We start from the raw sequence: 24,452 nt of genomic DNA, 5'->3' as shown, positions 1-24,452 counted from the left end.
CATGTGAGATGAAAGCTAAACAAGTCACGTTTTTCTTTAATGAAAAACCATTTTTTACTTGAAAGAATGACTGATAAGCAATGTTACAAAATCACACATGGGTAAAAGACTGCATTTTTCATGCATTTAAAGTGTCAAACAGACAAATGGATTATAATGTAACAGAATACGAAAAGTTCATTGACAGGATTTCAGATTCCATATTGCATTCTACCGTTTAAGAGACTATCACTTGTCAAGTTTCAGTGTAGTATCAAAGAAGAACACCCATAATTACCTGAAAAGGCTGTTGAAATATTCCTCTCTTTTCTAAGGATACAATCTGTGTAAGGCTGGGTTTTCTTCATATACTTCACCCAAAACAATGTATCAAAACAGACTGACTGCAAAAGCGGAGTCTGTCTTCTATTAAGTCAGACAATGAGAGATTTGTTAAAAATATAAAAAATTCTTTCCAAAAAACCTTTTTTACTGTGGAAAACAAAGTAATTTTTCATTTAAAAAAAATTGATGTTACCACATAATAAGTTTACTATTTTTCATGAGTTAATAAATTTTTAAAACTCTCATTTTAATTTCTAATAGGGTAAATAAATATTGCTAGATTTAATACACATGAACATAGGGCCCTCAATAAGGTCTTGAGGTCAAAAAAGACTGAGAACTCCTGCACTATATCATGTTACTAGCTTTAACATTTAAAATAATAATAGTAGAAAAAAAATTTCTGTACAGATACTTCTCCAAAAATTTAAAAAGGATTACCAAGATGTAGCCTAATTAGTATTACTGATCAGGATGTGTTCAGGCAGCCCCAATCCTTTGTTCACATACACAAAGAAAGGGATCCTCTGAAATAAGTGTTCTAAAGGAAGCTTTCCATTATTGGTAGCTCAAAAAGCAGCCTAATCAAATTAGAGACATCGGCTAGAGAGAGAGCTTTACCTATTTTAAATGATTTCAAAGCAAGGCCTCTCCTAACACAAGGAAATGATGATGTCTCACTAATAATAACAGGTGGCAAAACAAACATATTCCATGACAGCTAAAATCAAGGAACTGCTTTCAATTAGTAAAAAGAATTATATTCAACATTATGGGAAAAAAGGGAAAACTACACCCAGCTATTTTACCAGCTATTTTACATTTTATGACTTTTGTCATAGCAGGAAGACATCAGGTTGAACTAAAAAAACAACTTTTTAATCAGGATAGATCATCTTGTATTTTAAGTCAGTATTAAATCTTTGGTGAACCAGTTATTTAGCTTGGAAGAAGACAGCAAAAAGTAGGAGAAACTGCTCTGCAAGTACATTTTCACATTCTCCATTCCTAACAGAAGATGCTATCGAGGATCAAGCGGGCATGGTATGGATATTTATTTGTTCTACCAGATATAGGTATAAAGATATATTTATAAACAGAGCACAAGCAGGTTAATTTCTATGAAGGACATTTGAATATCCTTAATTTTTAGTATTTAACTAATTTTTTTTTTTAATTTAAAAGGTAATACAAAATACTAAGTATTTTTTGTTATGCTCACTAATCTGACAGCCAAATGTGCCACCTGAATGATTCAAACTAAAAATACCACCCCCAAGCACATGGCAAATTAAACCTATATCTCAAAATCAAAATACAGATGAAAAGACCAAAATTCAGTGAGTCTGGAATGGTACTCATAAAAGCAGAAATATGCTGGTACTTGAGGAAGTCTTGCACTTGAGGACAGAGATGATAATAAACACATTATGTTTCTCATTTAGAGTGGCATTAAACCAAAGTTATCTTCAAGTGAGAAATAAAAGCTGCCCAAGATCCAAAGGATTCACCAATCCTAGCCACCAGTTTTCTCAAAGAAGTTTCTATATCACCAAGATCAATGGGCCAATGTCACTAGTAAAGCTGCTCTAATAAGCTGGAAGATATTTGAAAGTCACTGCAGTAAGACTAATTAAGGCTTCTTCTGCTCCTAAAATTTTATAATATGACTTGCATAAAACAAAACAAAGGTACAAATAAAAAGGCACATACTTTGTTCCTTTAAGCTTATTTAATATTTGAACTCTCATTTTCTATTTTCCCAGACCCCAGAAAACAGAAAGTTTTTAGATGACCAATATTTTGTTCCAGAAACATACAGCCTTATCTGCTAATTCATAAAAGAGCTATTTTACAAAGGTACATCTGGATAATTAGAACAATAAAGTCTTTTAGGCATTTCAAAATGTGATCAGTAAAAATACATGATTATTAATAAAGTTTCTTTAAAGATAGTTCCAGATTTTTCAAAAGCAATTTCTGTTAAAGAGTACATGATTGTATGGTGAACAAGGAAAATAAAATGTTCTAGTAGGAAGAGACTTATTAAAAATAACCAACAATGTGCATATTACAATTTTTTTTTCAGTACATCTGCTGAGCAGTTGGCACCTGGAAATGGAGGGAAAGGCTTCCTTCTAGGAGGTACATTTTTTTTCCTAGCAAGTTATTATCAAAAACATCAGTACCCACAAAGAAGAAGTAACAAAAGGAACTCTTTCTTGAGAAAAGAACAATTTTGCAAATCATTTTGGAAGGGGGTGGAAAAGTTAGAAAATAATTAAAAAAAAAAAACAAAAAAAACCTTCAAAAAAACCCACATTGAATACTAGGGGAAAAACTAGCCAGCAAAAAGTTGACTGGGAAGGTCCTGCCAATATCCGTATTTTAAGGTCCTCTGCACAAAGTTTTGAACAGGGCTCTCTGTGGCATACAGGGAAGGAAATACTGACTAAGCTCTAGTAGCTCCAAACAATAGCATATACCATCTTGAGAAAAGAGAAATTCCAGTTTGAAATATAGAGGCCCCACAAATTTACCAACATTGGGGGGGGGGAAGTGTATGCAAGTAAAAGACAACTCACAGGAAACATAATTATTTTCTTCAGCTTCTAAAATTAAGAAGGAAAAAGAAATGGACTTTTCTCCCCATCCCACTTCCAAAAAAAATGAACAAACCAACAATAACAAAAAAAAAAAAACAAAAAATTCCCACAAGTTTTTTAAAGGGGACTCATCTTTTTTTTTTTTTTTTAACAGTCTAGGTTGTTCTGGGGAAAAGCCAAAAAAATTTAAGAAATATACCTCCCATGCAGTATCATATAATACATAGTTACACTTTAGATTCTAAAAGCCAAAAGACCTCAAGTAGTCCAAGGTAGCCAATTTTAAAGTATGCAAAACATATGGCTTCTCAGGCAGTAATGATGATTTTAAATTATAGCACTTTGGGGCTTGCTGATTTGCTTTGATGAACTCTGTTCTCTGAAGAGGAAGCAGACACTCCAAATGTAATGTGCCACTTAATAGCCAAGGTGCCATTAAGCAAACAGGAGAGAGCACAGAGTCCCAGCAGGTCACTTCAACAGCTAAAGACCAGCTTTCTTGCTCGGGGAAGGTTGCTTTGTCCACCACCCTTGTGTCCTTCGGTAAATGGAAGTAGATTCCAATTTCTAGTAAAGTAACTTTGAGGAAAGTATTTTGATGGTGATCAGTCTCACTCAAAGACAGGATGAATATCTAATTCCATCATCCTAAAAGGCAGATACAGTAATCAAAGTAAAATGGTTGTGATTATCATGGCCAAAATGAAATGGAAAGGCAGGGAGGCCAGGTTGGGAAGGAGGAGGGAAGAAGTTAGGCTAAGAAGAAAAGAACATTCAAACTGTGGGATCTTTCCAGAATTAGACTTCATCCTGGGACTTCATTTGTAAAACCAGATCCAAATTTATTTATAAGTATTATATGGTCAAAGTATTTTTCCAATTAGCCTTGTTGTCATTCCAAGGAAAGGTTAAACTATAGGAAACAAAAAGGCAAATTGTTGCTAAAGACAAGTTATCGGCTGAGCTAGAAGAGAAACTAAAACTATTCTAACTTACAAGCTTCTTGAGTGCTATGGAATTTAGGTAATTACCCTGTAGTGTCTGAAGTTAAGATGAAAGTTCTAACATATTTACCTTGCTCCTGATTAACTGCCAGCTGATGGTGGTAGTGCCAAGTGACTACAGGTATAATCCTTTTAATTGGAAATGACTACATTATTTCCAGCAGCACAATGTAACCCAACCATTTGGTTTCTACTTGCTTCTCCTAAGAGATACAGAAAGTTCCAGGTTCCAAGCTTCACTATATTAGTTTCCACTTCTAAAATTTTTAACCCCACTTTGATTTAAATTATACTTGGCCTATGACTCAAAATATAATTCTGGTTTATAGAGATGAGGTCCAAAGAGCCAAGCTGACCAATCTAAAAACACATAATTTTGAAGAAACAGAAGCAGGAATCTGGACACAGAGATGAGCTTGTTAAGCTGTAGTGGTGTTTAAAAAAGTAGTTAGGAATCCTTACCATTTGTGATGAGGAAAATAAAATTTTTTTGACTGCAGGGCAGAATAAAAATTATGTCCTCACTACTCAACAGAGATCAGAGGGCACTACTGAAAGATGTGGATGAACTCCTTATATATTAAAAGAATTTATAGATTTGACAAATGATTTGGTTTTAATTGGCAAAAATACTCCAAAACATATATATCTGACACACAAAGAAAACCACAAAGCTGAAAATAACCGAAGGAGTTCTCAAGTTACAATTCTAGAACATTTATCCTCTGTAGGGTGCTGCCAATATTACTGTTCATTCTAGCGCAGGCAGTTACCAACACCTTGCCTGCAGTATCCAGTGTATGTTCTGGTCTGCAATTTTTAAGGTCAGTCGTGCACCAGTGTGGAAAGAGCTCTGGCAGTGAAGTCAGAGGAGGTGCTTCTGGACATAGTCTGAGCAGTTGTGCCTTTGCCACCACCTCTCTCTCTCTCTCCACTCCACCTGTAGCTCTCCTCTTGACTAAGAGAGCCCTTTGGCACCATCAGTGCAAAAATTAAGAGTCAAACCTCCAGGTACTAAAATTTACTGGCCTTATAATCAGCAGTACCCGTGGCTAATGATAGCCATGGTTCAACTCAGTAGTGATTCAGTTACACAACCTTCACTAACTCTTGACCCGCTACCATCCCACCCTTCCTTAGCAATCCCGCCCTGCCACCATCTGAAGCATTTCCATTTGTTTGTTTTTACATCCTGCTCAATCTGCAGGGATAATTTTACACAAGTGCCAAAGTCTAACGTATAATTATAAAAATGAAACAATACCAAGAATAACAAGAAAAATTTTCTAGTCAAGAAAATAAAATTTGCTTTCCTCTCCCTCCCAAATGCCAACCCTTGAGAGAAAAGAAGATAAAAGAAGAAAACACACCCATTTTCAAGTGCCTGACTATTTAGCACATTGAGGATTCTGGTTAAATGGGGAGTTGACCCCAGCTACAGAGAAGAGGTGCTTGCCTCACAGGAGGCAGCAGGGGATGGGAGCCTCCTGCTTTCTGACCACTTCAAGCACACAGCTCAGGTCCTCTGCACACAAGAGCCACAGGGCATACTATGCCTTTGAGGAGACCCTCAAAGAAGCAGCCTACCGGACCCCAGAGAGGACAGAATACAGTTTAGTGAAGGCAAGGTACCTCCCCCCTCTCCCCTTCTTCACTGCTCTAACTAACCTCCTCTTAATTCCCCATCCTGAAGTCTTTGTTTCAGGGGCAAGTTGATTCTTGGGTATGCTAAATAAAAAGGGCTAAAATTCTCGCTACTTAATTAAAAGAAGGCAAAATTAAAATTAAAATGTGCTTTCAAATATGGAATGAAGTCAAATAAATACATCTGATTTTCTCTTTTTCTTAAGTCTAAGTACAATTTCATATTCTACACCCAAAGCTCTATACATTTGGTTTTCGTTCTGAATCAAAATGAATTTCCAATAGTGAGGAGAGTAGAGTGAGAGAATGCATAATCCCTCACTGACAGACTAGTTAGTGCAGCTGCCAGACTGTGAAGAACTAGTCCCACTTTGGGCACACTGGGACATGCCTAACCCCAGGTGGGCCACAAGCAGATCCTCTGTCACACATTCTCTCCGTGTCCACACTGGAGCCAGGATGTGGTCATACAAGGCCGATGTTCAAAATCCAACAACCTTCAGTCACCTCCAGGATACACGGTTCTAACTTTTATCTGAGAAGAATAAAGATATGTGGACACCAAATTAAGAGAACAAATTGACACCATAAAGAATACCTATGAAATAAGTGGGCATTGTTTTATCTTGTTTTTTCTAAATCAGAACGGCTCCTTCTGAAGGTATGAAAGCAAATGAGGGCAGATCACTGCCTTGAACACAGATCTGCTCGCAGTCAAGGAGTGATGCTGTCTTCGTTGGCAGGAAGACACAGGACTGCAAGACCTGAGAGGGACCAACCTTTACTACTAGGGAGCCCCAGCAGCACCAGAATACCATGCACTAAATCTAAGATTCACCAGGTTTATCCCTGCTCTGCCTTCTGCTTTTGAAAAGGTGAAGAAAGAGAAAGAGGGGATGGCATGGAGCTGACAACTGCAGTTCCTCTTAGGGAAAAGCAGATTCAGCAGGTAGTTTCTGCTTGATGTATGATGTTTAGAAAAAAGCAGGGGTTTTTGTTTTGTTTCGTTTTTTGTTTTTTAAGGAAAAGAAATGGAATCTCAGGAAGTGTTTACTTTGGTAGAATAATAAATCATTTTATTCAATTTACTGTTCAGGCAGGATGATTCTGGAGTCTAGAATCCATACCTTTCACATACCTGAGTGCTTGTCTGTTAGGGCTGATTCAGTCAGCCTTTGGCAAAGTATGGTATAACTTTCCTCCACCTTCTGTAAAATAAAACCGATGTTTTTCATTTTAACTTCATGAAGGAAAAAGAAAACTTTGAAAATAAAGGTTTTTTTTTTATATTACAGGTACATGCTTCCAAATTAATACCATTACAAATTTTATTAGTAGGGAGGAAAAAGTAAATTTCATTCCTTTTGTCCATTTCTTTCTTCAATGAGTAACTTAAAGCTTTCCCACAGGGGAAGGGACGGGAAGAAGAGGTACAACCATAAAAAGTGATTTCTCCACCTCCAAAAGTACCTGAAAACAGTCCTATTATCATATAGCATGGACTGCATTAGAGTTGACCTCCCCACAGTTGCCCTTTAGATATCTCATCGCATCAGCCACTGGTGACAACATATATGATTATATGAAAAGAGGGGAAAGCCCATCACATGGACATTAAAAGAAATGCTAAGGATGACCAGACTTTAGCTAAAAGGCTAAGAACACTTTCAACTCTGTCCCCAAGTCCTCCAACTATATGAAGTTCTTATTTATTTAGATGTAATGAAGAAATTTGGGCTATAGCAGTCATGTCTACTAAGGGCAAACTTTAAGTTAGAGTCCTTTTCTTAGAAATTATCACACAAGTCACTTTTGAATAGTGGCTAATACAGTGACATCTTCCATCACCAATTTTCAAAATTCTTCTTCCTGCCCAGATTTTTAAATTATGAGAATCACTAAGGCCAATTTCCACCTGTAATAGCATCTTAGGTATCAGGTATTAGCACCACTACCTAAGAATTCAAAGATAATTAATAGGTCATAGCAAGTTACAGCATTTTCTAGCCTAGATGCCAATTACACAAGCCCACCCTATTTAAGCTTATTGTTCACATCTTCTCAGGAAGATCAGACAATAATCCCAAATATATTTAGGTTCTTAAACTTGGAAATTTGCACAAACACCTAGTTTATAGTGTTGGTACTATATATTGTTTCCGTTCTAATGATTTATAATCAGATAAATAATGCTGATCTCAGCTTTTTATCCAGATCTATTCATGAATAATGGTCAAAGAAAACATACAAATCTAGAACCTGAATAAGTTTATTGACATCAGCATTTTTAATCATTCTAAACTTTCCCTCTGCCAAATGTGTTTCTTATAATCAAGACCTAAGGATGTTGAAACTTGAGGTACCTTTAAGTGTTCAAGGTCAGCCTCTATTTTACGAATGTACTCCATGATCTGGCTTTGTGAATCTGCACAGGAAGAGGGACTGTGGATCTCAAAACAGGAATCCTCCATAGCTCCCCAGCGCTGCTGAACCAGGAATTCTGGGGTAAACGGTGAGTTTGCCTCATCAGAGTGAGCATTCTGGGAGGAATGCTGCTGCTGGTGGGTGGAGTCCATAAAGGGGATGCCTGCCATGGGTTGCAGGGCAAGTGAGGAAGCGACCTCCTCATCTGTGGAGCTTTCCTGCACTGTTTCATAGCCGTCAAGGATCAAATAGTCTCCTATTGAAGAGGACAAACAGTTTGACAAGATTAGTACTCCATCATCCAGAGAACAGATATGGGGTAATATGCTGACAACCTTAAAAGCTACTCAAGAGGGAAAAAAGCTATGCATTCCCAAATACAGTTTTAAATGAATCATATTTCTAACTTCAGATTAAACCTAAATTTAGCAAAATTTCCTTGGAATTCCTGAATAATCTTATATTAGTTGGCATTTTAAAAGTAAAAAGCTGAAAACCACAGAACTCCTACACATGATCTTGCCTCCACTTCCCCTGTCAAATACCTCTCTTGCCACATCTCCTACTTTTCTTGCTCACTCCAGCTAGCAACATACTTGCTATGCCTTCATCACAAAAAGCTTGCTCTTGCCTCACAGCCTTGGCACTAACTCTGCTCTTTGCTGGAACACTCTGCTTCCAGGAATACACATGGCTTTCCCCTCTCTCCAGTCAGGAGTCTTCCCAAACATAACCTCATCAGTGGTCTTCCTCCCTGATCACCTCGTCTGGAAGAACACCTCTCTGACCCGATTACTCTCTGTCTCCTTAGTATGACTCATTTTTCCTCATATTATCTCACTGACACCTATTTGTTTACCTATTTATCATTACTCTTTTCCATACTAGTACTTAAGCATCATGAGAACATGGATTTTTCTGTGTTTTACTTACTGCTATGTATCTCAGCACCTAGAATGGGGTCTGGTATAGAGTAGATTCAATAATTTGCTGGATGAAAGAATAAATACTATCCACACACAGTCACATATACTGGAATGTTTGGATACCAAAACAACATCCATTTCGGCAGACAATACATTTGAAAATGATCAAAATCAAAGTTTAATGTGAAAGGAACTTGCCTGAGATGCGTAAATTAACATCCTTCTCTTCTTTATTAACTGCTCCATCACCTTCTGATGGATTATCATCACTATGTGCTTCACGGGCATCAAAAAAGTGCTCTCCACTTTCATCAAGACCCCCTTCTGGTTCTGTGGTAGGCATCTCTGGGGTCATAATCATGTGATCCATTACTAAAATGTTACCTGCCTGGCTATCTTGAGATGCCAGTACCACTGAATCCCGTGGAGCAGAAGATTCAGTTGAAGTCCTTGAGCTGCAACAAGCTGAGATGTCACCAGTTCCAGTTCTAAAGGGAATCTGTCCTTCACCAGAATTACAGGCCTTAATATTTTCAGAGTTCTGGATTCCACTGTCAGCCTGTACCCTCTGAGAGGCTGCCTTATATCTTGGGAAATGTTGCCAGTCTTCCTGAGTGCTCTTCTCAGTCAAACCTAGCTGGTGTACCAGCAACTGCTTTAACAAACCCACTAAAAGATTTGGGAAGGGGAAGAGAAAAAAAGCATAATAACGACTATAACTTCAGATAGCCAGAATTAAGTTAGCTAAATTATCAATTATCTCTATAAGTAAGTACCTTTTTAAAATAACAGCCAACATACTCATCTTATACAATTTTTGTTGTGTTTTGAAAAATGAAATAAAGCACCACCTTCTAGCAAATATCTACCATTAAACTAGAATTGAAAAGATCTAAGCTCAATCTCAGAACTCCTAGATAACCAATACCATGCCTATTTTTAATTCCCTGTAATTGAAATAATACCCCAAATTTACTTAAAGACCTTGAAAGGTTGTGTTAAGCTAGGGGGGAAAAAAAAAGCTAAAAGTCTGCTTTTTTCCAGATGCAATTTCATGGCATCTGTATGCAATATATAGACATTATTTTTTCTAATATTATTAGACACAGGAACATTTATCATTCATAATAACCCAAAGAATACCTCTACTTGGTGAAGAAGGAAATAAACACTCTTTACAGTAAATTTTAATTCCAGTGATTTGGTTACATGTGCAAATTCAGAGAATAAGAAATACTCAGCAGGTTTCTGAAAAACTACCTTACTAGGGCACAGATTCTTTAGACTGTTGAAAATAAGAATCAACTGAATTTCAAATGGGCAAACTATATGCTATGAGGTCACAATAAGATAAAATTACCAGGACAATGTCAGTCAAACCATCAGAAATCACTAAGACAATGTTAATTCAAGAGAATTTAGAATAAACTTGGTGTTGTTTTTTTGGGTTTTTTTTTTTTTTCCCCCAGGTACAGGCGCTGGGGAATGAACACAGGACCTTGTATGTGGGAAGCCAGCACTCAATCACTGAGCCACATCAGCTCCCCTGAGTTGGTTTTTCCATTTGTTTGCTTGTTATTTGTGTTTTTGTTTTTAGGAGGCACCAGGGACTGAACCTGCAACCTCCCATGTGGGATGCAGGCACTCAACCACTTGAGCCACATCCACTCCCCAAACTAGGTTTTCCATAACTTGACCAATTCCCTATTTTCATCACTGGCTTAATTTCTACCTTCTGTATTTTTCAGATAAACCGTTTCTACATAGGTCTGAGTCTTTGGCCCTCCATCCTTCTGAGCTGCATTCACTTCCTCAGAGATGCTATGAATTCTCATGGCTTTGACACACAAACTCACCTCTCTCCCTAACCTCTCTCCAGAGTTGGTCCTAAAATTCCAACTTCCTGTTAGTCACTTCCTCTTGAATGCCTTGCCTTTCATTATCTTAATCTCAACATGTTTTAAAACTCAGCCCACAGTCTCTGCCAAACAAAAAAAGAAAATGTGTCTGGGGTAAGGGGTTCTTTCTGACTTATTTCTGATAAGAATCCTGAAACTATCTCTAAATATTTCCTTTACTTTGCCCTTACATCCAAACTAGTCAAATGTTTTAAGTATTTGCTGTCTCTATCATTTTATTTTTATTATCTCTGACACCACTTTAGTCTAAACCCTTTTAGCCTCAAGCTCAGACTATTGTAATAGCTTACTTAGTAACTGTACCACCTCCAAATCTCTTTCCATTCATATTCTTAAGCAGCTCTCTGCCAGATTAATCCTTTTTCATTAGTCATGCTCTGGCTTAAAAACTTTGAATGGCTCTCTACTGCTAGAGCCATGATCCTCACCTTTTCTCCCACTCCAGTACACCTGTGACAGACTCCCATTTGTAACAGAGGCAGACTCTGTTAGTGATTCTCAACCAGTCTGGGGAGGAAGGGAGGCAGCTAAAGGAATGGCAAGAAACACAAACTCTCGTGTATGTGTGTGTGTCTATCTGGGACAAATGGGGCCATGACAGTGAATATTAGAATAAAAAGAATATGTGTAACATTTTAAAAGCCCAGAAAACACTGTGATGTGCCACCTTTAAAATACGGAGGACTCAATAGGGTACCAAGGTTCACAACTGTGGGGCTCAACCTCCCACAAGTCCTGTAACTCACAGGTTCTTTCACAATTCTATCAGTAATCCACCCACTGCCCTCTGAACACCTTCAGAGTTTTCTGCTGCTGTGCTTTTGGTCCAACCATTATTCTTATTTGAATGGCTTCTATTCATCTACATACCTATCTGAATCGTACCCATTCTTCAGGGCAATAATCACATCTCCTTTTTTCTCTGATGCCTCCTTTCTCTGGTCATCCCAAGTGAGCTCATTGTAATGTTTGAGGGTTTACTTAAAGAAAAGGTGTGTGGGGGAGTTTCTATCATATTCCCAACTAGACTATGAATTTCCTGAAGGGAAATATCATAGTTTACATTTCTTGGGAGTTTCCCTAAATGCCTAACAGTATATTATACAACTCTGGTATTTAATATATATTTCTAATAAGTTTTATTTCTTCCCCTGTCCCTCATTGTTTATACTTGCTTCTTCTGTGTCTGCTTGTCTTCTTTTTAGGAGGCACTGGGACCTGAACCCCGGACTTGCCATATGGGAGGGAGGCGCCCAATCCCTTTAGTTACATCTGCTCCCCCTAATAAGTTTTGAATAAAACTTACAATTCCTTAGTGCATCCAATGCCCACCGTTCTTCTGAGACAGGAACGTGTGAATCTGGGATTGTGATTTGATAGTTTACTCCAACTTTCTTTAGAGTCCCATTGGCATGCTGCTCCTTTACAAACTCTCTCTCAGCCACAAAGAGATCATCTTCTGGTTTCCCAGAGGTATCCAGTGAATGAGTCTGAGATTTTGATGACATTAAGGGAGACTCTAATCCCAAATCTCTGTCTGTTCAACCAAACAGAAAAGGAAGAATATGTCTTAATAAAACTTTTAAAACGAAGCGTTCGGAAAATACTTACAAAAAAATACACAAGCTACAGGGATCATCTATTAAATAAAATAAATAGCAATTAGGGCAGTGCTACTACGGCATACAAAGGGCTCATAGGTGAGGTTTGTTAAACTAAGTAGCTGGCATGCATAACCAAAAGGGCTTTTAAGTTTCTTTGCATTTTAACAGACAAACTACCTTCTTCCAGGTACAATTAATGCATTAGTTTACCTGAACTTTGCAGGCCAGCAACTGAAATGCCATGATGTTCCACTTTTAATTTTGGAGGTTCTTCTTCATCATTATCTCCTCTGAAGAGTAAAGAAAACAATTTTTCAACTTCATGAGATGTCTAAATATCATTGCAACAAACTGTAAGAATGATCCAATCCTTTTCTGACCAAAAATACAAAATAAGTCCCACTAAAATGTAGAAGGAACACTCACTCGCAAGGTGGCGACTGTGGTAATGGAATTGGCTTTGTGGATTGCTCCTTCACTGATGCAGCCATCTTACAAATAAGGTCCTGCCAGCTGCAGGAATTGTGTAAAGAACCCAAAATACAAAAGGGAAGGGAAAAAGAAACACCCTTTAAAATACACTCTGGAAGCAAAAATAGAAACAAAAACAAATAAACCAAAATAAAAACAAATGAATAAAAAAAAAAAAACACTTTTGCCAAATAGTATCTTTATATTTACAACACTAAGTAAGGAGTGTTACTAGTGACATTAAATAGTGATATTTTGGCAATATTAAGTAGGGATTCCAAAACTATAGTTTAAAGAAAAACTTTATGGATACACTATCTAGCAAGACTTCACTTGACACTTCTGAGATTTTTTTTCTTCAGAAAAGATACTTAATAGAACAGAAAAAAATAAAAGCCACTACTCAAGAGGAACAGGTTCCTAAAGAAATGTCTTTAAAAGAACAAAGAAGCAGTGCTTGGTTTCTATAGTTTTTGGTTTTCAAAGTCGTATAACAAAAACAAAGTTATATTTGTGGAAAATTACACTTCAGATAATAAAAAGTATCAGAGCAAGGTAGCTGTCTCTAACACTTACACAGTCTTCTCAGAAACTGTCTGTGCTACCAGTTCATAAATTTGGGCTCCATTGTCTGACATGGAGATGACAAATAAAGCTTTGTTATCTGGAAGAAGAAGAAAAAATTACTCTAACACCATGGCCTAAAAGTTACATGTGTGTACCTTATAAACATGTGTTCACTTCATAAAATTTCTTCAGAATTTGTATAACTTACTGTATATATTTTACATTTTTTCTTCAATAAAACAAAGATTATGAATATTAACACTGATCCCATAGCAATTTATTAGAAACAAGATGTCAATGTATCTAAATTATTGAACTGAATGTTATTGGTCTTTTTACGTTTAGTTTGAACTGCCCTTTTGGAGGACTGCTAGTTAATAATATTCAGTGGGTACTGAGAAAGGAGATCATAAATTTATGTAGCCATCACAAAACTAACACATTTCAAAAGAATTTCATTTTCAGAACAGTTAAAATACAAAGTGCCATCTTGAACTGATTTCAAAAAACATAAACTATACCCACCTCTTGAGTTTTACTTTATTTTCACTAAATCAAAAAACATAAAACTCTAATGAGAGCCTTCGAATGGGATTACCTCCTAATTTACTACCTTTATTGGTATCTGTCATGGAAAAAAGATTAAAGCAATCTGCATAAAGTAATCTGAAAAAAATTTTCAAATACAAAAAACCTTGGCATCCCAAATGATTTTAGGGTGCAAAATTTTAATCATTCACTTTCCAAGCAGTAAATAGATTTAATTTACTTTGCAAATGAATATAAAATGAACAAAACTCTATGAAAGCTGTGCTACTACATAGAATGTCTTATATTTTGTGCAACTGTGAATCTGGAGGTGAGTGTTGGTCCATGGACATACGCACCTGTTGCCACTTGTCGAACCAACACTGTATTCAACTTAATGACAGGGCTAAATGTATGTTTGCTATCAGCTGTAGATGCCAGAATCTTACTATGACACCTTAACACCAGTCTATCATCCTGCTTTTGTAACAGTACAAGAATATCTTCCAGCAGCAACGTGTAGAGATCTAGAAATAGACACAGGAAAAGTGCTAAGTACAGAAATTAAAATCTGTTTGAGAAACTTAATAACAATTTAATAGAGTAATTCTATGCTAAATCTAATGAATTTAAAATTGACTTGTATATTGTCATTTTTATTTCAACTTTCAATAATTAATTTTTATTGTTTTTCACAAAAGTGTCAGTCTGTGATAGACCAGAAATTAAAAAAAAAAAAAAAAAAAAAAAGTTCTTTACCACAGATAGCTTGAGGTGTACTGGTCTAAAGAAGGATTACAAAGCCTTGTCAGAATCCAAGAATGATAAAAATAGGATTGAATCATGACCGTTCTGCTACCTTTCTAAATTAACACATTCCCGATATTATAAAATTATATAAGCAGACAGCTCCCATAAATGCACACATAACACATAGAGGCATTACTAACTGTTGTAGTTGAAAATTTTGAATGGTTTATTTCTTCCGCCTCTGACATAAGGAAACTTTCCTATTCTATTCCTTTCTCCATTCTCCCCCAAAATGACAGACATTAGACCTACCAATAGACTTATCTCTATTCACCTTCCAAACCAATGGCCCTTCATGAATCATCTTCCTTTTTGTTAAATCCAAATTCTGTCAAAATAAAGATAATTACACATGAATTATTTCCAAGCATTGAGATAATATTCCATATAATTTAGTTTCTCTTTTCAAGAATTCTTAATCTAAAAGATACCATTTACATTCACTAGCATTATTACTGTCAATTTTTGAAATGAGAATAAAGAACAAGTTAAAGTAATCTGCACAAAATTTTCTAAAAAGGAAATGGTATCGTGCAGAAAAATAATCAGGAGTACTGTGTTCCAAATCTCATGCTAAATAGATAAGAAGAGCTTATGAAAATGAAGTTATAAAAATTCAGTCACAAGGTTCTCAATCTATTCCTTAATTTTTCTGTGAATAACCAGATGAGGATGATGTATATACTTGTCTATGAGAGGCCTCTCAGTTCTAAGGAACAGCATTCATCATGAGGAGTCCAGGCACTACTTTGGCTTGCGCTACATATTAATAACTTATTAGCAAAAGAATCATCTTTTAGTATAAGTAGAGCTCTAGAAAAATCTCATTCTCTGGAAGTTAAGAGGCTTAAGCACATTAGCATGTTTTTTGACGAGCTGTTACATATGACCTAAAAGTCTATTTTAAATAGCCACCAAATACCTACCAAAACACTAAGTAGTGAAATAGTTCAAGAAAGTCTTAAAATCCTAAAAAGTTCCTTAATACAAAAGCCTATGTCCTTACTACAAGTGGCAATTAGTACATATTTTACTATCATTCCTGTAATGGTTTGAGTTTTTATACTTTTGAAGAGCTTCAAGGAAAAATAATTCTCTTGATTTACTCAATAATCTGGCACGTTCCTAAAGTAAATAGTACTACTCTTATTCAAACTATAAAACACAATAAAATTAATTTAATAATACCCTCTGTTCCTCAGTCTTCTTCCAATTTTTGGCCCATAAAGTTATAATTCACATCTCCAATCAAAGACTGAAGTAATTTTCACACAGATCAGAGATTCAAATAGAAGAGAAGAAAATCATAAATAGAGACAATCTATGATACAAGAACTCCTTCAGGTGATGTGTGTTCCCACTGAGATTTTAATTACCTGCCAGGTCTTTAGTAAATTCTATTTTATTTTTTAATTATGATTAGACCATCTCTCACCCTCAGCTCTTCAACATTTGGGTACTCTGACAGCTTCAGATTGGAGGTATCAAGGCGACGCTGATAATCTTCTAAGCGCTAAAAAGTAGACAAGATGGGGTCAAGGTTACTGCTTTGGTCCTCAATGACCTCCCTGTTCCTAAAGGAAATGGGCATTTTTAATCCACATCTTACTGAGAGTTCTTAGTAATATTAGACACAGATAACAACTCATTCTCAAAACACTCCCTTCCCTTGGCTTTGGTGATATTACATTCTCCTGGTTTTCTTCCTACCTCTCTGGCTATTCTTTTTCAATCTTCTTTTCAAACTCATTGCCCCTAACGAGCTTATGTTTATATTGGAATATAGAAAACATGCATATTGTACAAAATTCAGAAGGTAAAATGAGGCTCACAATATCAACTAAATCCCCCTCCAACCCTACATTCTTGCCTTTGCCCCCCAGTTTTCTCTAAAGAGGCAATCACTAATACCCATTTCTTGGATAGTCTTCAAGAAAAACTCTATCTAAATAAAATATGTTAAATATATATAAGTGTGCCAGTGTCTGTGCATGTGTGTGTACACATATCTTTAAAGGAGAACAATAAATAGCATAATACATTCTTACATTTCTTCTGCCTTTGACATAAGGAAACTTTCTCATTTCCACTCATTTTTATATATTTCCTATGTCTGTATCATTTATCAGTGTATCTCAAAGACTGTTTTGCAACAACAAATAAAGCTGCAATAAAATGGCCTTAAATATGTATCTTTGCACATATGTATAGATATATATGTAGGATACATTCTTAGAAGAATAACTGTTGAATCAAGGGGCATGTGCATTTTCCCCACCATTATGAAACTGTTGTCTAAACATACAGAAAAGTGTGAATGTATATAGTGAACACCCACATACCCAAGTACCAACATCCCACAATTAACATTGTTTTATCATACTATTTATTCATCACTATTATTTCTTGGATGCATTTCAAAATGTTACAGATTAAGTATACTTCACCCCTAAATATCTCAGCATGCATATCATTAAAAAGAGGTTCAACAGTTAGTTACAGTTATTTAAGTAAAATTTACATACAATGAAACGCACATATCTTAGCTATACCTTTCCATGAGTTCTGACAAATGCATACATCTATACAATGTAAACTCTTATATCAGTATATAAAATACTACCATAGCCCTGGAAAGTTTCCTCATGCTTTCTTCCAGTCAATCTCTGCCCCTTAAAACCCCCAGGAGCAACCACTTTTTAAATTTTTTTCCCACTATAGATTAGTTTGGTCTGTTCTTATGTATGTACTCTTTGTGTCTGACTTTTTTCACTCAGATTATGGGAGATTCACTCATGTTGTGTGTATCAGCAGTTCGTTCCTTTTCATAGCTAGGTGTAATCTATCGTATGACCATAGCATAATTGGTTTATCCATTCTCCTGTAAATGAACTCCTAGGCTATTTACAGTTTTTGGCTATTATGAATAAAGCTGACAAACATTCTTGTACTTGTCTTTTTGTGGACATATACCTTCATTTCTCTTGGGTAAATCACTAGGAATAGAACTGCTAGGTAGATGTAGGGGTATGTGCATTTTTAATTTAGATAAATAATGCAAAACTGCCCTCTGGAATTATACTACTTTACACTCCCAATAGCACATTTAAAAGTGCTTATTTTCCCACAGCCTCACCACCAGAGTTGTTATCATACTCAACTCCTAAGAAACTACATCCATGTCCATGGATTCAATTAGCCCCTACATGTTCACAATCCTAAAATTTATCATCCACACAGTCCTCTTAGAGCTTACACCAGTTGTTTACTGACAATCTCCATCTGATATCCCAAAATGAACTCATCATCTTCCCTACAAATCTGGCGCTTCTCTACTCTTCCATTCTGTCCATCCAAAGGTACAAGCCAAAGACATGGGATTTATTCTTGAGCTCACCTGTCCTTCAAATCAGACTTATACCAAGTCCTGTCAATTTCCCCTTCTAAACACTTCTCCAATTTTTGCCCTTCTCTAGCTACCATCAACTATAGCCTTGACTGCCCCAACACACTACTCATTGGACTCTTCATTCACTCTCTTCTCTTCAACCCATTCTCTGTAGAGTAGTAGGATGTTAATGTTAAAATCTGAACAAGCCATCCCCGTTTCTTAAAAGTCTGTAATGAACTCCTACTGTTCTTAGAATAAAAATCAATATTTTAACATGGTCTAACAGGATCCTCTATGATTTGGCTCTGATCTTCTTTACCTCATTTCATACTACTCTTTTGCTCTTTGGACACAATCTACTCTAATCTTTCAGTTCCTCATCCAGATCATGCCTCCTTTTTACCTCAGAACTTTTGTATATGCTATTCCTTCTACCTGGAAGATCTTCCCCTTTCACATTCTTTTGGTTCATATCCACTCATCCTTCAGAGCTGGGCTCAAATGTCAATTTGGAAAGATGTTTTCTCTGATAGCTACCACATCCCCAAACTAGGCTAAGTCCCCTAGGTTATATTCTCATAGTATCCTGAAATTCTGCAAGCAGCTATCACAACTCATACAAAATACATGTACCATAATTTTAATACCTTGTTATTCTGCTAGAAAACTCACTCAGTGAGAGCAGGTATTGTACTCATTTTCTTTTTTTTTTTTTTTTAAGATTTATTTATTTTATTTATTTCTCTCCCCTTCCTCCCCCCGGTTGTCTGTTCTCTGTGTCTATTTGCTGTGTGTTCTTCTTTGTCCGCTTCTGTTGTTGTCAGTAGTATGGGAATCTGTGTTTCTTTTTGTTGCGTCATCTTGCTGTGTCAGCTCTCCGTGTGTGCGGCGCCATTCCTGGGCAGGCTGCACTTTTTCTCACGCTGGGCGGCTCTCCTTACGGGGCGCACTCCTTGTGCGTGGGGCTCCCCTATGAGGGGGACACCCCTGCGAGACAGGGCACTCCTTGCGCACATCAGCACTGTGCATGGGCCAGCTCCACACAGGTCAAGGAGTCCCGGAGTTTGAACTGCGGACCTCCCATGTGGTAGATGGACGCCCTAACCACTGGTACAAATCCGCTTCTCTGTACTCATTTTCTTTACCACTATGTACTCTATGCCCATCATATGGTAGATATTCTATAATATTTGTTGAATAAATAAATCAATGAGCGAACAAGCAGCTAGAGATGATCAAGAAAGTCAAACACAACTCTGATATTCTACCACAAAATGATCTGGACCCCCTTATAACACGACTAGTTAAATAAATGTCCTACCTTAAGATTATGTAATGCTAGTTTCAAAGATCTCACAGATTCCAGGTAATATTGTCATTATGTCATCCTTGCTTTCCCCTTCTTACCTGCTTGTTTTCTGCCTCCTTGACTGCCTGATTTACATAGTTTAAGATCTGACGACAGTGATCTGCAGCTTTCTTCACCTTCTCCCTTTCCACTGGCCATTCTAAATATGGGGGTGTGGGTGGAATCCGAAATGTAAAATGGAGGAAATTAGAAAAGAATAAAAAAAAAAAACAAAAAAACAAACCATAAATGAGATTTCATTTTATTTCAACAGTTATAAGAACATACTAAGACCTTGAATATTTTTATATTAAGATAAAGTATAAGGCAGAATTTCAATTCAGGGAGTATTTGGATAGATGAGAATTCTCATGAGAGTACGTTAAAAATATAAACACTTATCTTTTACTCTAGGGACTGAATAACATGGTGACAAGATGGATGAGAATTGTGGTTAATAGTACAAATACAAGAATATCCTTCTATGAACTAGAACAAATGTACATCACTATGACAAGGTGGTAAGAAATGGAGAAGCATGGGAAAAATACAACTCACGTAACTTATGGACTACATTTAACAGCAGTATTATAATATTCTTGCATCAATGTCAAAAAAACACTGTGTTAATAATGGGGGGGATATGGAAAAAATATACTAAATGTATGCTATAGACCACATTAGTGGTAACAGTCCGATGACACAACCTGTAACAAATGTTCCACAACAATGTAGTGTTGGTGGAGGGGTGTTGTATGGGAATTCTGCACATATTTATGGTGGTTTTGTAAATTCACAACTTCTCTAGTAAAAAAAAAATTCTATATATACATATTACTTATATGTATATACAATAAAAAAAGATAAAGTCAATGGCAGAGTTTCAATTCAGAGAATATTTGGATAGATGAGAATTCTCATGAGGGTACTTTAAAACATAAATACTTATTTTTGAAAAAAAATTACAATATAGGATCCAAAATCCAAGGAGTGATGATGCTTTACCAAGGTATCCCTACTATCAAGGATACCATGTTATACAATTCCAGGGGTAGGTCTCATCCACATTGTAAACTATATAAACAAGACCTTCCTTCAGAGTTTCACAGTGCATAGTCTACATGATTATGTGCAATGAACCTGTTAAGCTGCATAGTTTGAATAAGAACACAATTCAAAATAAACCCAAAATTAGCTTCCTTAAGTCTGAGATTATAATTAAAGGAAAAAAAATAGATTAGAACATTTATATCATTAAAAGAATATGAAATTCACTGAATGTGTTGAGGCAACAAAATGTCTATGATGTAAAGATTAGCAAAATTAGAATATTCGAAATTAGAATCCTCCAAACAATAGTTCAACTACATAGAACAAATATATCAAAGTATAAACATTAATGTAAGTATAAACCATTTTTCTTCTAAGGTATCATAATTTAAAGTTTACCCATTATGCATTCAAATTCTTAGGCATAAGAAATGGGGGTTTGGTTGTACAGAATTATTAATGAGACCTAAGTATAAGAGCCTAAAGTTCAATTAAAGAAACTCATATTTACTTCATGTTTCAAAACAGGAGAGTTAGAATTTAATGCATTGGTGGGGCTTAATAGAAGTTTATATACATATACAAAATAATCTCTTCAGCAAAGAGCCTTCTTCAAATCAAATATGATACATGCTAGAGTAAGGGTCAGCAAACTTTTTCTAATCAACTCTGCAGTTAAGAGTACAAAAGAAGTCAGAGAGAATATGTAAACAAACAACTCTAGATAAGTTTTATAAAATTTTATTATATTTACAAAAATAGGTGATGAGTCAGCTTTGGTCTGAGAATCATAGTTTGCCAAACACTATGCTCAAGTTACCAATGGAGTACATTGCACAAAGTAGCCTGAAGAAGAGTGGTTGTAGCATGTTAGAAAATCTTGCCATATTATTTGGAAAAGCAACCTGCAGGCATCAAGATGCTGTAAAAGATTTAACAGGACATAATTTTTTTTATTGTTTTTCCCAAGCTTTTTTTTTATTTCAATGAGAATGTTGTACCTGTGTATTTGGCAATGTTATCCAATAGAAGAGGATACTTGGTAAGCCTCTGCATTTGGGTGGGAATGATATCCTTCAGCTGCAAGCGACGACACAGTGGATTACTCTCAGCATCCTAAAATTTAAGTGAAATAGGTAAAGTTGTCGTTCTTATTAGGACTATAATTACCTAACACACACCATGTACTCATCATATTAAGTGTCTACAGCATCACAGTTGTGGTTATTAAATCTAGATTTTAAAAATGCCAAGACATATGAATGCCAGATTTTAAAAATGCCAAGACATATACTTCTACTTTCTCCTTTAATCACAAAACGGGAGATGGCGGGGAATGGGTATAGCTCAGTGGGTGAGTGCTTGCTTCCATGTATGATGTCCTGGGTTCAATCCCCAGTACCTCGTTAAAAAAAATGGGGGGTGGGGTGGGATGGGAGCTTTCCTTTTTAAAGATTTATTATTTAACCCCCACCCCCATTGTTTGCACTCCCTGTCTGCTCTCTATGTCTGTTCATTGTGTGCCATGTCTACTCATTTTTGTTTTAGGAGTCTCCAGGAATTGAACCTGGGACTTCCCATGTGGTAGGCAGGCTGGAGCCACATCTACTTCCCATCAGGAGCTTTTAATCACTAAACCAAGGGCTTCTTTGCTTTCTCTTTAAGCAAAGACTAAAATACCCACAATAAACTCTAAGAATTGTTTCCTTCTAATAAATGTCCCATGTCATCTACTCAAAAAATTTAGTTATGATAGGTATTCTTCTTTTTTTTTTGGCCAAACTTTTTATTTTGTATTCTGTAGTTGCTTAATACACACTTAAACGGTCTTACAAAAAGAAAGTTCTTATAAATTCCTAAGGAAATGTCAGAAAGACAAAATACGACCAGCATTATCCCTTTGCTTTTTTGGCGGGGTTTACTGGGTGAATAGCACTTTCCTTACCTAAGCATCTGATCTCAGTTTTTCATACTGAGAACTTGAGATTTCAGTATGAAGACATCCTGAAACCCTAAGAGTAGCATTAGCCCGACCACCTTCTCAGAGCTAGCTGGTATAGGCAGGAAGATTCACCTCTCTATTTTAGATGGCTAGGTGTTTGTGGAAGCTCTTAGAGGAGTGCTTGTCACATTTACTGGGAAAAATCAGATAAGAAGTATCCTTTAGACACACTTTTACTTGGAAAATTGCAACACTAGTACACAAGTCAAGTCTGATACGTTTAACGCTTGCTTGTTGAAAGCAATGTCATAAATCAAATAAAATTATACATGTTTTACTTTTTCCTCACAAGAACATAAAAATCAGAGGGGAACTTAGTAGGAAATTTTAAAAAGGTAACAAAATTTTTCCTCTTGGTAGGCCTGGGTAGTTATGACAACACTTTCTACTTTTTGTTTGTTTCTTTGAACAGGGGTTTTGGTCCATATTCTTTTTTTTTACTATCTACTTCTGCCTCCCCTTATATCAGATCGGATTCTGCCAAGGCCAGCACTTCTTGGTGCCCTGCAGCTTGAAGTGCTGTAGGAATCACGTGGAAGAGAGTATCCCTTTCCTTAGAAGGGGGAAGCCCTCTTTCTTGTCTGCCAACCCCATCATGACCACTTGAGTAGAGACCATCAAGTAAATGTTTCAACTTCTACCATATCCATCATGTGAGGTGCTATACTCATCATAGTGATTACTTCCACCATAAGATGGCAGGGGCCCTAAAGTAGGTGGAGCACTACATGAGTTACCATAACTCTCATGTGAATCTCTGTAGGATCCTTGACTCAGATGATCTGAAGTCTGAATCAAAACCACAGCCATCTCTACAACTGTAGCCTTGATGGACAGTCATCACATGAACTGGAATAACTATAATCATAGTATATATTAATATAATCTCTTGGTGGTCGTACATAATCTCTTATATTGCAAGAACTTGGGCAATCTCTGTTTGAATAGCTATCTTTAGTAGACTATCCATCATCTCCTGGGGACATATAAACACCTTTACAAGGGGCAGGGGTTCCCTTCATGGTAGGCCTCCATAATCACCTCTTCCACATGGTATAGGTGCTCTTCCTCCCATTCCACTGCTGCTACAAACTGGGGGCAGAACTTTAAAAGGAGGCCGACTTCCTGGTGATGGTGCTCTTTTTACCAGAAATGGCCCATTCAAAGAACTCATGTAAAAATTCATGAATAGCCACCATCATCCAGGTGCCCTTCACATGAGGGAGGTCCCTTGGGTCCTTCACTTCTTCCTCTTCTGCCTCTAAGACCTCTACAAGGGCCTCTGCTTCCGGAGGAAGAGGTGGTCTATGTCTACCACTTTCATATGATGGCTTAATGGCTTGTTCCACCTTGATGGCTTTTCCATCTAAGGACTTTGCATTCATATCTCTGGCTGCATCCTTGGCATCTATCTGGCTTTCAAAGCTGACAAAAGCAAAATCTCTTAATTTGTTGGTTTCACAGTCTTTTATCAAGAGTGCTTCCACATTTCATCCATATTTGCCAAATACTGCTTCAAGGGCTTTTTTCATTTATTTCTGTATTGAGCCCACCAATGAAAAGCTTTCCTTGATGATCTGCTTCAACCATTTCTCCCCAGAGCATAGGAAAGGTGAGGACTGTTTCAAGCTTCCAATAGCTAACCAACAGGTGCTTCCTAGCAGCTGAGCACATGTGAGGGCTACCAGGTTGGGTTGGAGGATGGGAGGAGGAAGCTGCTAGCACTACTGCACAACAAACATAGGCATTCTTATCCAAAGTTAGATAGCTAATTTTCTATCTGCCATTCCAAATAAGCCCCAGTGGAACATCGATTTGGATCTGCCAGCTCATC

At 36.6% G+C, this 24,452-nt stretch overlaps 1 protein-coding gene and 1 pseudogene across 13 annotated transcripts in view; both read right to left on the bottom strand.

The window, feature by feature from the left end:
- Nucleotides 1-2,037: 2,037 nt before the first annotated feature.
- ARHGEF12 (Rho guanine nucleotide exchange factor 12) overlaps nucleotides 2,038-24,452 on the bottom strand; it is a 167,798-nt gene continuing 145,383 nt past the window's right edge. For all 13 annotated transcript variants that reach the window (XM_058289514.1, XM_058289516.1, XM_058289515.2 and 10 more), the window contains 13 exons: nucleotides 21,618-21,732; nucleotides 19,626-19,726; nucleotides 16,263-16,340; nucleotides 15,080-15,155; nucleotides 14,377-14,544; nucleotides 13,499-13,586; nucleotides 12,878-12,964; nucleotides 12,662-12,741; nucleotides 12,154-12,384; nucleotides 9,127-9,597; nucleotides 7,942-8,258; nucleotides 6,717-6,786; nucleotides 2,038-6,113 (listed from right to left, as the gene is read on the bottom strand). In XM_058289514.1, the coding sequence (XP_058145497.1) occupies nucleotides 6,103-6,113; nucleotides 6,717-6,786; nucleotides 7,942-8,258; nucleotides 9,127-9,597; nucleotides 12,154-12,384; nucleotides 12,662-12,741; nucleotides 12,878-12,964; nucleotides 13,499-13,586; nucleotides 14,377-14,544; nucleotides 15,080-15,155; nucleotides 16,263-16,340; nucleotides 19,626-19,726; nucleotides 21,618-21,732 (1,893 nt within the window). In that variant the 3' untranslated portion in view covers nucleotides 2,038-6,102. The remainder of the gene's footprint in view (nucleotides 6,114-6,716; nucleotides 6,787-7,941; nucleotides 8,259-9,126; nucleotides 9,598-12,153; nucleotides 12,385-12,661; nucleotides 12,742-12,877; nucleotides 12,965-13,498; nucleotides 13,587-14,376; nucleotides 14,545-15,079; nucleotides 15,156-16,262; nucleotides 16,341-19,625; nucleotides 19,727-21,617; nucleotides 21,733-24,452) is intronic.
- Nucleotides 22,928-24,415, bottom strand: LOC101442171 (RNA-binding motif protein, X chromosome-like; annotated as a pseudogene).

The sequence above is a fragment of the Dasypus novemcinctus genome, chromosome 27 (assembly GCF_030445035.2).
Source record: "Dasypus novemcinctus isolate mDasNov1 chromosome 27, mDasNov1.1.hap2, whole genome shotgun sequence".
In the NCBI taxonomy this organism is placed as follows: Eukaryota; Metazoa; Chordata; class Mammalia; order Cingulata; family Dasypodidae; genus Dasypus; species Dasypus novemcinctus.
The sequence above is the reverse complement of the archived record's forward strand: the minus strand, read 5'-3'. Positions and strand labels throughout refer to the sequence as shown.